The 11,772-nt window shown below is 45.7% G+C and overlaps 1 protein-coding gene across 7 annotated transcripts in view; it reads right to left on the bottom strand.

Annotated features, from left to right (window-relative positions):
- Positions 1-373: 373 nt before the first annotated feature.
- The window catches only part of SMC4 (structural maintenance of chromosomes 4), a 30,300-nt gene continuing 18,901 nt past the window's right edge, over positions 374-11,772 (bottom strand). For all 7 annotated transcript variants that reach the window (XM_064665752.1, XM_064665753.1, XM_064665754.1 and 4 more), the window contains 16 exons: positions 11,225-11,375; positions 10,694-10,858; positions 9,662-9,895; positions 8,897-9,082; positions 8,321-8,482; positions 7,940-8,165; positions 7,780-7,856; positions 6,808-6,960; positions 6,567-6,693; positions 5,558-5,747; positions 4,928-5,072; positions 4,124-4,297; positions 3,479-3,661; positions 2,684-2,916; positions 2,076-2,259; positions 374-676 (listed from right to left, as the gene is read on the bottom strand). In XM_064665752.1, coding sequence (XP_064521822.1) covers positions 437-676; positions 2,076-2,259; positions 2,684-2,916; positions 3,479-3,661; positions 4,124-4,297; positions 4,928-5,072; positions 5,558-5,747; positions 6,567-6,693; positions 6,808-6,960; positions 7,780-7,856; positions 7,940-8,165; positions 8,321-8,482; positions 8,897-9,082; positions 9,662-9,895; positions 10,694-10,858; positions 11,225-11,375 — 2,830 coding nt within the window. In that variant the 3' untranslated portion in view covers positions 374-436. The remainder of the gene's footprint in view (positions 677-2,075; positions 2,260-2,683; positions 2,917-3,478; positions 3,662-4,123; positions 4,298-4,927; positions 5,073-5,557; positions 5,748-6,566; positions 6,694-6,807; positions 6,961-7,779; positions 7,857-7,939; positions 8,166-8,320; positions 8,483-8,896; positions 9,083-9,661; positions 9,896-10,693; positions 10,859-11,224; positions 11,376-11,772) is intronic.

The raw sequence follows: 11,772 nt of genomic DNA, 5'->3' as shown, positions 1-11,772 counted from the left end.
GCCTGTTCTTACAGCAGGACTGGCCATCACATCACCTTCCCTCCCTCACTGCAGACCCTCCCCTGATCCCTCACGGAGAGGGGAGGAGCAGGGAGTTGTCTCCAGAGGGGCTCCAGCCCTCAGAGCATCTCCTGCAGCCCCACATCCTTCCTGAGCTGGGGATCCCAGAGCTGGAGGCAGCTCTGGAGGTGGCTGTTCCCACTCCCTCCCTGGGCCTTGGCCCAGCTTCCAGCAGGATCTGCTCCCTGCTCTTCCCAGGACATGGGAGGCTCACAGGGAGGTAGTTCCAGTGTCCTGTTTCCCTGACATGGACTGAAATCTTACCTTTGCCCCCCTCAACAAGCTCCCCCCTTCCTCAGTTTTTGCATGACAGTTTATCGAGGTGGGGTTTTATTAACAAAATGTACAAAACAAAATAAAAGTAGCTCAGACAGACTTAAAAAGCAGCAGCAGGGAGGGCACTTGGGCCCTCCTGGCTCTGGGGTCCCCCCTGGCTCTGGGCTCTCCCTTCCAGGGCAGCCAGTTCCTGCAGTCCCTTCAGAGCGATGCTTTTGGGGTTGGTGCCCACACTTTTCGTGGTGTTCTGGGTCTTGTAGATGCCGATGAGCCTGTCGGCGATCTCGAACATGTTGTTGCGCAGGGAGATGATGATGAACTGGGCGTTCTTGGTTTGCTCCTGAAACACAAAGGGCTTGTGAGTGCCCAGCATTCCCAAAGCTCTGTCCTGGTGGGAGCCCCGTGCCCAGGGGACAGGACTGAGGAGTCATCACCAGCCACAGAGTTCCTGCTCCCATCCTCGTTCCAGGAATCCCACAAGGCTGGAGGGGGGTATTGCTGGGTCACCTGGACTGTCAGAGCCAGGGTTGCTTTGAGAGTGACCAGGAAAATCAATTCCCGTGGATTTGAAGAGGGGAAAGCAAACCCTCTGCTAATGAGGACCAGCCTCAACCAGCACTGGCTGTGTGACCCTGAGGCACAACAGGTAACAGTGTCTGAACTTGGTGGTGCTTTAGAAATAAAACTGATTTTGTGCTTAAGAGCCCACCAGTCTCAGGGTAAGTTCAGGGCTCTGAGCCCCTTTTCTCCAGGACAGAAACATGGAATGGTTGGGGTTGGAAGGGACCTTAAAGCCCATCCAGTTCCACCCCTGCTGTGGGCAGGGACATCTTGCACAGACTAGGCTGCTCATGGAAGTTCAAAGTTGTGCACAAAATACAACCTACAGCTCTACATTAAGTTAAATTTGCATTTAAAAGCTAAACTCAGTACTAGGTTTTAACTGTCTGTGTCAGTCTAAACTGCAGCTGGAATTAAACCCTTGGCTCACCTGTGGGTGATGGACCCTCCTTTGTGGACACACTGTGGAAGCCAAGTTTAAACCTACAGCTGCAGGCAGGGAATTTCCAGGTGTTTCCCTAATTTAAAGTAGCTGATCCTAATCCTTGCCACCTGTTCCGAAAACTGGTGGTGACATTTGGGATAATTCTGAACATGCCAGGTTTAACTGGCAGCCACAACCGTAGCTGGAAGGGTTTGCTTTGCTTAAATATGGTGAGGGAGGGACTTTTAAAGGCAGGAAAAAACCTACTAATCAAGACAGATCAGAGACACTGATGGGACAGCTCATGGGAATGAAATGGAAGTATAAATCCAACCTTGCCTGCTCCTGAGAGATCATGAGCTTGGATACATGGAGGCATCACTGAGAGCTCAATTAGTTGTGTACTCTCAGCTGACAGGAGCTGAGGGTTTGGGGGATTTTAAAGAGGAAACAGCACATGGAGATGTGGCACCTTTGGCAAATTCCAGCTCTCTTTAGACAACTTATGAAAGAGGATTTGTAGGGAAAACACTCGTAAATCCTCCATTAGTCCCCTCGCTTTGGGAAAGCATCAAACTTAGGAGCTTAAAAAAAACACGCAGAGAGCAAAATTTCAAGCCCTTTCTGGAAATCTGCTTCCTCCTGAGCTTCCCCTGAGAGCTGTCCTTGCAGATCCAAACTGTGCTGTAGTTGTGCTGCCAGCCTGTGTGTGCTGGTGGGAAGGGAGCAGGCAGAGGGTGCCCCTGGTACTCACGTAGATGTAAAAGGCCACGATGGAGACGTTCTTGAAGTCGAGGGCGGCGTCGATCTCGTCCATGAAGTACAGGGGGGTGGGTTTGTAGTGGTGCAGGGCAAACACCAGCGCCAGCGAGCTCAGCGTCTTCTCACCCCCCGACAGGTTAAAGATCTTCTTCCAGCTCTTCTTGGGAGGCCGAACGCTGCAAACAGGGAGGGGTTTCCTGACTTACCCACCCAGCTGGGGTGTGGCTGAGCCCAACCTGCTGGAACGGGGCTGTCCTGGGAGCTGGGACACCTCCCAGCTCCTGGGAATTCCCTTCCCAAGTGCTCTTTAACTCCTAAATCATGAACATGCTCCTCAGAGCGTTTGTGGCACAACACGTGACTGCCCCCATCCCCTGGGCAGATTTGGGAACTCAGCACTGGGAAATGAGGTCAAAGCTTTCCAGCTGCTGTTAGTTCCCAATTTCTCCAGGAGAAATGAATCCCAGACCTAAAAAGTTGTGAATTGTGCCAGTACCTTGCCAATGGCAAGCCTGTCTTGGTTCACTGATGATCAGTGAAATTCAACTTAAAAACAGGTTGAGAAAAGGGATATGACAATTAAGAAGTACTTTGACCAACCTGAACATGATTCCCTCGGAGAAGGGATCCAGACTGTCCACAAGCTCCAGCTCAGCATCCCCCCCCAGGGTGAGCATCTGGTAGTTCTCCTTGAGCTTGTTTGTGATGACATTGAACCCTGCCATGAACTCGTTCAGCCTCTGCTTCCTGAGCTCTTCAAAGGCCTGTCTGAAGTTGTCCCTCTCGTTGGTGATGTTGTCCAGCTCTCCCACGTGTTTCAGGTACAGGTCCTCCTGCAGGGAAACACAAACAGCACCACAGAAATGCAGTTAAAGAAGTGCCTCCTCGATTTACATTTTAAACCACTTTTCCTACCATTTGAAAATGCCTTTTTCAAGAATTTCAGGCTAACAGCCCTCAAACAAAAAACCCAAAATTATCCCTCTCTTCTCCTTTGCTGCTGAGGGAAAAATCATATTAAAATAAAAAGTATTTAACCTGATGGATAGTCCACTATTATTGAAGTGAGGAGAAAAAACTTTCAGTATTTTTTCTGTCTCAGCTGCGAAGACTTGACTCTAAATACAACATTCACAGGAGAGTCAGGGAATGATTTAGGTTGGAAAGGACCTCCAAGATCATGAAGGAAGTTGCCTTCAGCTGATAATCTGGAATACAAAAGGCTTAGGGAAGCTCCTAAAACAACTTGGTTGAGGATGAGCTGACAAACTCTCAGGCTGGTAACAGGAATGGGAAAATCCCAGGGTTCCACTGCAATTCCCTGAAGGAAAAGGAGCAGGACTCCTCCTTTTTGCTGGAATTCCCAGAGATGGGATGGCCCTGGTGAGGCTTTACCTTCTTCCTGTACTCAGCAATGGCCCCCAGGTTGGGTTTCATCTCGTGCCTCTGGGCCTCCAGCAGCGCGATCCTCTTGGTGATCCCGTCGGGATCCTGCAGCGCCTCCAGCTCCTGCTCACCCAGCACCGGCAGCTCCTCGGGGGGCTTGTCCTCGATGGGGTGCAGGGACAGCTTGGAGATCTGAAATGCAACAGCCACTACCAGGAATCTTTTCAAATCCTAACAGTTATCACTCTAAAATAAGTATTTTCTGTGTTGGTACAGAGTGAAGCTTCTCCGAACACTCAAAGGTTCTTCACAACTCCCTTTAAATAGGATGTGAAAAACACAATAAATATCCTTTTACCCCGTTATCCTGTTCCTGCATAAACACCACTGAACTGTGAGCTGAAGAGGAGTTTTATCCCAGATGATCTGGTTTTAATGAGATGTTCATGTGCTCATCCTGTGAGATGAAGCTGTGGCTGCCCCTGAATCCCTGAAGTGTCCAAGGCCAGGTTGGACAGGGCTGGGACCTGGGATAGTGGAAGGTGTCCCTGCCCATGGCAGGGGTGGAATGAGATGAGCTTTAAGGTCCCTTCCCAACCCAAACCATCCCACAATTCCATGACTGAAGGTTTAGGACCTCAACCATTTCCCTACCTCTTTTTGCCAGTATTTAACCTTTCCCTGGTGGGCAGAGATGTGACTGTCAACTTGTTCAATTTTCAGTTTGATGCTCAGAGCTTCACTCTGAAGTTCATGTTCCTCATCCCGAATCCTTTCAAGCTCCTGGAGCAAATTCTTCTTCTCCTCCTGCATTGCTGGCAAAGCTTCCTGGACAGAAATCACCAAAACAGGGCATTCATCAGTCACCTGCAAAAATGTCACCCCTCTCTTGGGTTGTGGGTTTGTTTTCACTGTGTTTATTTACAGGGATTGATGCAAACAAACACACAGCCTTGGATTTATGAGCTGCTCCCTGAATTGTGGAGTGACTGAAAATAGGCTGCAGTTTATGTTTTCATTCCTGATCTGGATCAAACTACGATCTTGAGTCCTACACTCACACACTTTTAGCTAAAAGGCAGTTTTAGAGAAAGACAGGCTCAAAACCCAGCTGTATTTGGAAGAAGTTCAGCCATGCTGGTTGTTTTCCCTCCCTCACATCCAGAAATCCAGATGGGAAACTAAAATCCCACATAACTGGAAAAAAAGTCTATTTTTAAGCAAGTTTTAAATCCAATAATTTCCTTGGGGAAACCTGGTGTAAGTTGTTTTCTAATATTCAGCAAACTGGGTCAAGATAAATTTCCAGGTGAGTATAAAAAAATAAAAATACACCACTGCCATTCCTTGGAATGTCAGTCTGCAGCTGTACACCAACATTTGCATGGGATTGGGCTGTAAGTGGGATACAGTGAGGATGTCAGTCATCACCCTGGTTTACCTGGAGGTGCCACCTACCTCAGCCTGCTTGCAGTCATTCATCACCTCTGTGGCTTTCTCCTCCAGCGTGGTCAGCTCTGCTGTCAGGTTTTTAATGTCCTTCTCATTCTCTTCCATTTCCTTCTCCGTGCGCTGAAGAGCCTCCTCAAATTTTGTCAGGTTCCTGCAGGGGGACAGAGATGTTTGTGCACCCCAAACAAGGGCAAATGTGACAGAAAATAACCTCGAGACACAATTTGCTGACAACCAAGGAGGAAGTGCTTGTTTAGGCATCAACTCCCACACTCCTGAGGTATCCAAGGAAAACAAAGTTGTCTTCCTTAAGCTCAGAGCAGCCAACCCTCATTAAATGACTTAATTTCTTCTCTCAGAGACAGACTGGACATTTGTTCCAAATATTCACTATGGATTGCTAAGCTAACACCAAAAATAGACCCCATTTTCTTTCCTGACAGGTCTCATCATCAAATCAGTGCCCTCAGATCTGAACTGCTCCAGTGTGTGTGGCAGTTTGGATCTTTAGCTGAAATATGGCAGTTCAGTGCCAGGCAAATATCAGAGAACTGCTGATTAAATGTGACTTTGAAATGATCAGAAACCCCAAACTGGTGTTTCCCCTGAGCTGCCTGAGGAGTGGGAGTGCTGTACCTGTCTGCAGTCCTGGCTGCCACCTGGGCCTTGGTGATGGCAGAGGAACATTCATCTATCTCTTTGTCAATCTTATCAATTTTGTCTTGCTGGGCTTTGACTTTACTATTGGTGATGTCCATGATGAGGTTCTGCAGCCGTTTCACTTCAGTTCCCATTTCCTGGGCTTTCTCAGCCAGCTGCTCATAACCTGGCAGGAACAAAGGGGGTGAATCACTGTGACACCCGTGGAACTGCTGAGAACATCAAGATTTAAGTCATCAAGTGATTGAAGTGATTTAGGCTCTGCTCTTTCACTGTATTGAGAACTGCACATATTTCTTTATACTGTGAAAAATGGTAAGTTTAACTGTGACAAACAGAAAAATACCACCCACGTCTTTCTGACACTCTTCTACTACCAAAGCTGTTCTGGTGTAAACCCCTAAACACTTAACTGGATAATTTCATGTACACAGGGTACTTAAATACATGAGATAGTGCATAAGCAGCTATTCCAAGCTCACTCTTTGCATTTATTTAATGAGAAAATGCTCAAAGGTTAAATTTTAAGAACTGGCCACCAACTGTTGGTGTTACTGTGCAGTTACTACACCTGCTCAACAGTGTTATTTCACAAGGATGTGTGCCCAACACAGACCACAGGGGATTTATTTTATACTCATGTAACAGTCTAGTTAGAACATGGAAAGAGCCTTCACTTGACTTTAATAACATTATCTCCTCATTACTGGTTCCAATTAAACTCAGTTTCCCTATGAATCTGTATGTCATACAGCCAGAAAAATCTAACCAAAGAAACAAAATACTAAAATTAATGTTTAATTCATCCTGACAAATTGCAAAAAAAGAAATATTTTTTACTCTCTAATCTTTAGAAATACCTTTTACCCCCCCTTAGAAGAAATGAGGTCCCAAACCAAGACATGGAACTGAAGCACAAAGCCCAAATCATTGCTTCCTCTGTTGATTACCATTTTAATCTCTCCCCCATCTCCACAAAATGTACCTTTTTTATAACCCTCCAGGGCTTTTTCCAATTCCTGCTGTTTGCTTTTGTCGGGAGCAGCAGCGACGACGTTCGCTTCGAGTTCCTTGAGTTGGTTTTTTAGATGAATTTCTTGCTCAGCAAAACTCTGGGGAGAACAAGAACACAACGGGGTTGGGATCCTGTCCTTGGACTCTCCTCAGGACTGTGTGGAGCTGGGAAGCACTCCAGGACACTCCTGCAGAGCTCAGGTGTTGCTCACCTGGATACTGGCCGTGTACTTCTCCGAGGTGTTCCTCATTTCCCAGATGTCCTGCTGCAGTTTCCTTATGGCCTCTTCCAGCTGGGATTTCTCTTCCTCGCACTGCACTGCTCTTTTAGAATCCTTCTGCAGCTGGGCCTCCATCTGACTCACCTACACAGAAAGAGAGGATCATTTACCTGCTGTCACTGCCACAGACAAAGAGCTCTGCAAACACAAGGATCGAGTGGAGTAAAAAGGTGACATTTGATAATTTGCAACGAACATCAGCTCTAATGGTGAAAAATGAGGGGCAACTGCAGATTAAAACCTAAAAGAATTCAGAAGAAAAAGCAAACTGCATCCTGATATGCCAAAGTATTCCTAAAATACAAATTGGAAGGCAAGTTCTGACACTCCTTGACAAATCTTGCATGGACACCAGTGAGGGCCCAAACCTGTCTTTTCTGTTGGACTGCTCTGCAAGAAGTGGTTCCTTATGATCCATATCTTCCATGTTCTCATCCCTACCTCCAGTCAGTTCCCAAGCTACCAAAGGTAGCACTATGGGACTAAACATTCAATAATGGGCTTATGACACCTGTGCTGTGAAAAAATACAGTCCCAGGATCACTGAGGTTGGAAAAGACGTCCAGGTCATGGAGTCCACCCTGTGCCCCATCCCCACCCTGTCCCCCAGCCCAGAGCACTGAGTGCCACAGCCAGGCCTTCCTGGGACACCTCCAGGGATGGGGACTCCCCCACCTCCCTGGGCAGCCCCTTCCAATGCCTGACCACCCGTTTATGCACTAAAGAGCACCATAACCTCTGCTAACCTTGTGAATTTTGGCTTTATAAACCATTGTCAGTGTTACATCCCACACTGTTCCCTGCTCATGCTGATTTCAAAGGACACACACACACGTGCTATGAACTGCCAAACCCTAAGGAACTCTGAGGGAATTCCCCTTTTCATTAGGATTCTGTACTAACCTCTTCTTCTGAGACATCCACGACAACCGAGGATCCCATCCTGCCCTTCAGGATTCTCCCCCCTCCAGTCATCGTTCCTGCAGCACAAGGGATGACAAGAGGTCAGAGAACAGGTTGGGCTTCGATATCAGCTACAAAGCACGAGTGTGTGCTGCAGTACCTGACACCTCGATGATTTGTCCTTGCAGTGTCACCACCCTCCACCTTTTATCCCTTTGGAATGCCACTCTGGTGGCTTCATCCAAGTTTTTAGTCACCAGGGTGTCCCGCAGTGCGAAGTAAAACGCCAGGCGAACCTTCTCGTCCTGCACCTTCACCAGGTCAAACAGCCGGGGGGTATTTTCAGGAGTTGGGATTTTTCCCATTTTCTTTTCCCAAACAGTCATCTATGCCCACAAAGAAAATAAAGGAAGGAGATGTCCTTTAGGATAAATGCTGAGGTCATGCCATCGTTCGAAGGGATGTTAAGGCTTTAAAGCAAACACAATCAGACTGTAATTAACAGTGAAACAATTAGTTTTGCCCAAGCCCTGGGACTCACCTTGTCCAGGGCTATAAAGGTGGCAACTCCAATCTTTCCTGCCTTCAAGAAGTTCACACAGGCCTGGGCAGTGTCAATGGTGTCCACAACAATGTGGTCCAAGGCTCCACATGACGAGGAAATGGCCACATCATACTTGTCATCGATGGCTCCCAGGTCTCCCTGAGAATTGAGGTGGAAGCACATGGATGAGCTGTGGCTGCTCTTGGAGTTTTATCCTTTTTAGTAAATCTACACATTTTTTTCAAATGTACATACACTGAACAGACTCATTTTTCTGAAGCAGAGATAATTCTCCTTGGATGGACAGGTGGGGAAAAATTGCAGAATACCAAATGCACATTTACAGTGATGTGCAACAGGAATGAACAATTCTACCTCAGCTCTGAATTTTAAACCAACTGGAAAGAACTGAAAAATGTTTTACCTTACAGCCATTCCACAGGATTTACAGGTCTGCTCTCGAAATCCCCAGCACCAGAGAAGTGAGGCATCCCACATTTACTCAGTCACAGAAACACCACTCAGTTCCTCTAAAGTTTAAGCCTAAAAGTATAAGAGCCTCCTAAAATTTACCAGTCTTCCATATAGTCCAGGAATATTCCCAGATTTCTTCTGCTGGAGCAGAGCCTCGAGCACTTTTCCTCGACTGCGACTTTGCGCTAAAGAACTTTTGGCTTCTTCCACTTTTCGCCGCAGGTTCCGCACAAGATCCTTCACCCCCGATTCCTCCCTTTCCAGCTTCTCCAGAGCCTTCTCTTTCTGGGGGTTCAAAGCAAGAAAGACACTGACTCACTCAGCCTCGTGAAAACTACTGGATTCAGGCATTATCTTTTATTTTGGGGAATAAGAGAGGAGCAAGGAATGAAATTCAAATAATCCCAGAATGGTTTGGGTTGGAGGGGATCTTAAAGCCCATCCAGTCCCACCCCTGCCATGGGCAGGGACACCTCCCACTACCCCAGGTTGCTCCAACCTGGCCTTGGACACTTCCAGGGATCCAGAGGCAGCCTCAGCTTCTCTGGGCAACCTGTGCCAGGGCCTCCCCAGCCTGAAGAAGGCTCAGAAATACACCCATTTATTTCTTTAACATGTCTCAGTGTGATATTTAACCCGATTCCCTTGCAGGGATATGCAGGATGTAATTTCAGTGCTTAATATTAACATTGGCTTAACCCAAACTAAGTGTGAAATCAAATACTTATTCCCTCAGTGAACTGAGTATTAGAATATAGGGTTTGAATGTTGTTTATTTGAGATTAGTGTTAACAATTCACTTTGGTTTGTGTCACAATATTGTGTTGTGACTCCAAGAAATGAAACAGGAAAGTCAAGCGTCACCTCCTTCAGCTGCTGCTCGGCCTGGGGCAGTTTCCCAGCGATGTCCTGGATGGCAGCTCTCCTCTCCCTCAGGGTCTCTGAGGTGCTGCTCAGGGCCTCCTTGGCCTGGCTGAGCTGAGCCAGGGCTGTGTTGTACCTGCTCAGGTAGATCTCCAGCTCCGACTGCTTGAGCTCCATGTTGGAACGGGCCTCGCTCACCTCCTTACTGAACTCCATCAGCTCCTTCTCTTTGCCCTGCAAATCAGCCAGAGGGGACAGATCAACCAGGCAACTGTGGGGTTTGTTACCTCAGTGCCACTGTGGGAAAGGAGAAAGAGGAAATGGGATGTTCTTTTACAGCTCTGCTGTCAGCAGAAAACAGTCCTGTGCTCTAGAAGAACCAGGATTTCTTTATTTATTAACATATGCTGGGTGGAAATTAAACAAGGCATTTGTCCTAATTATAAAGAACTTCAGGGAATTATCACAGAACATTTTCATATAAGCTTTAAATCATTTTCTCAATTTGTGCTAAATTACAGCTCAAGTGGAGAATCCACGTTTTCAAGTACAGAAAATAACCCCCCAAATTTACAGGATAAATTTCCAGCCTCCAGGTGTTCAGTGATTGAACAGCTTCAACAACCACCAGAGTACAAGAGTAGTTGTCCAACTACAAGAGCAGTTGTCCATTAATTCAAAGGCAGATTATTAGCTGGGAAAGGTTTGGAACATCCCATTCCAAAATATCTTTGCTGAAGTAGCATATTGGCTTAAATGGTTTGGTGGGAGAAAGTGAAAGTGCATTTAAATGATGGAAGTGTAAGATTATTTATTACAAACATATGAGTGATATACTTGATCACTATAAGGGCAGACAAGAAAGATTTAGCTCTAATTATAAATTGAAGATTAACTTCCCAGTGAGGCTGCACTGAGGTAACAAATGAAACAGTGGAATTGTCACAGAAAATGGCATTTCCTAAGTGTCTTGTGATCGTGTCCTTCAGCAAAGTTAACACAGCAAGTTTTCCAAGCCAGAACTGTTCAAACCTCTTTTTCCTTCCGAATTTCTTTTGTCTCATCCTGAAGGCTGGCCAGGACCTGCTGGAGTTTTGCTTCCTCCTTCTCCTTTGCCTTTTCCAGGAGCTCCTTCTTTGCCTTTGCCTCATCGATGGCTTTGCTGCTCGTGGAAGGGACTTTCTTCAGTTCTTCGATCTGCAGAAGGAAAAGGCTTTTAATTCCCTCTCCCACTGAAACCAAGGGAATTCTGAACTCCCCACATGATCCAAAGAGTGAGTTCAGATCACAACAGCTGGAAACAACCAACCTGAGAACACAGATCCACTAAATTAACTCAACTAAGGGACATAATGCACTACTGCAGGAAGTGATTTGCATACAAAATCTCGGGCTGATTTAAAGGACTTAAAATATCTGATTAAAATAATTTCAACCTCATTTTTCCATCATCTTTGTTGCACAAACTGCAATTGGTTTCTTTTCTATTTTCTCCCAGCTGCCCAAAGATGTTCTCACAACCCATTACACTTCTCCAACTAAATCAAGTTGTGGTTCAATTACCTTTTCTTTATCCTTTTGAAGCTGCTTCTCCAGTTTTTTAATCTTGCCTTTGGCATGTTTTAGATTTTCCCTCACTCTCACATCCTGCAAATCCAACTGATTAAATTTTTCTTTATTTTCCTCTATGAACTTTGTAATTTTATTGCATTTCCTGAGGGAAAAAATAAAGAATGATCCATTTCATACAGTATAAAAATAATGTCAGTGGAGTAGAGAGAATGTAAACCAATATTACTCAGTTTTTGTGAATAACAACATCCAATACTTACCATATTCACAGTATTTTCCCTGAGGAAATGATGTTTCATCAGAAAAATATCTAAATCCCTGTACCTAAACATCACAGTTGTAAATCTAAAAACCACCTCCCAATTATTTTTTTACAGTCACTACAAAGAAATATGTACTTTAAAATCCATTAAAAATATCAGATATTTGAATATCACCCAGATTCTCAGAGAGAAACAACCTGCAGAACCATATCAGACCAACGGAAATTTGTTGTAATTTATTTTTGTGCAAAAGATCATTTAATCCATTCCAGGGAA

Source organism: Pseudopipra pipra, chromosome 10 (assembly GCF_036250125.1).
Source record: "Pseudopipra pipra isolate bDixPip1 chromosome 10, bDixPip1.hap1, whole genome shotgun sequence".
Classification (NCBI taxonomy): Eukaryota; Metazoa; Chordata; class Aves; order Passeriformes; family Pipridae; genus Pseudopipra; species Pseudopipra pipra.
Note: the sequence above shows the minus strand (reverse complement) of the source record. Positions and strands in the feature narration are given on the sequence as shown.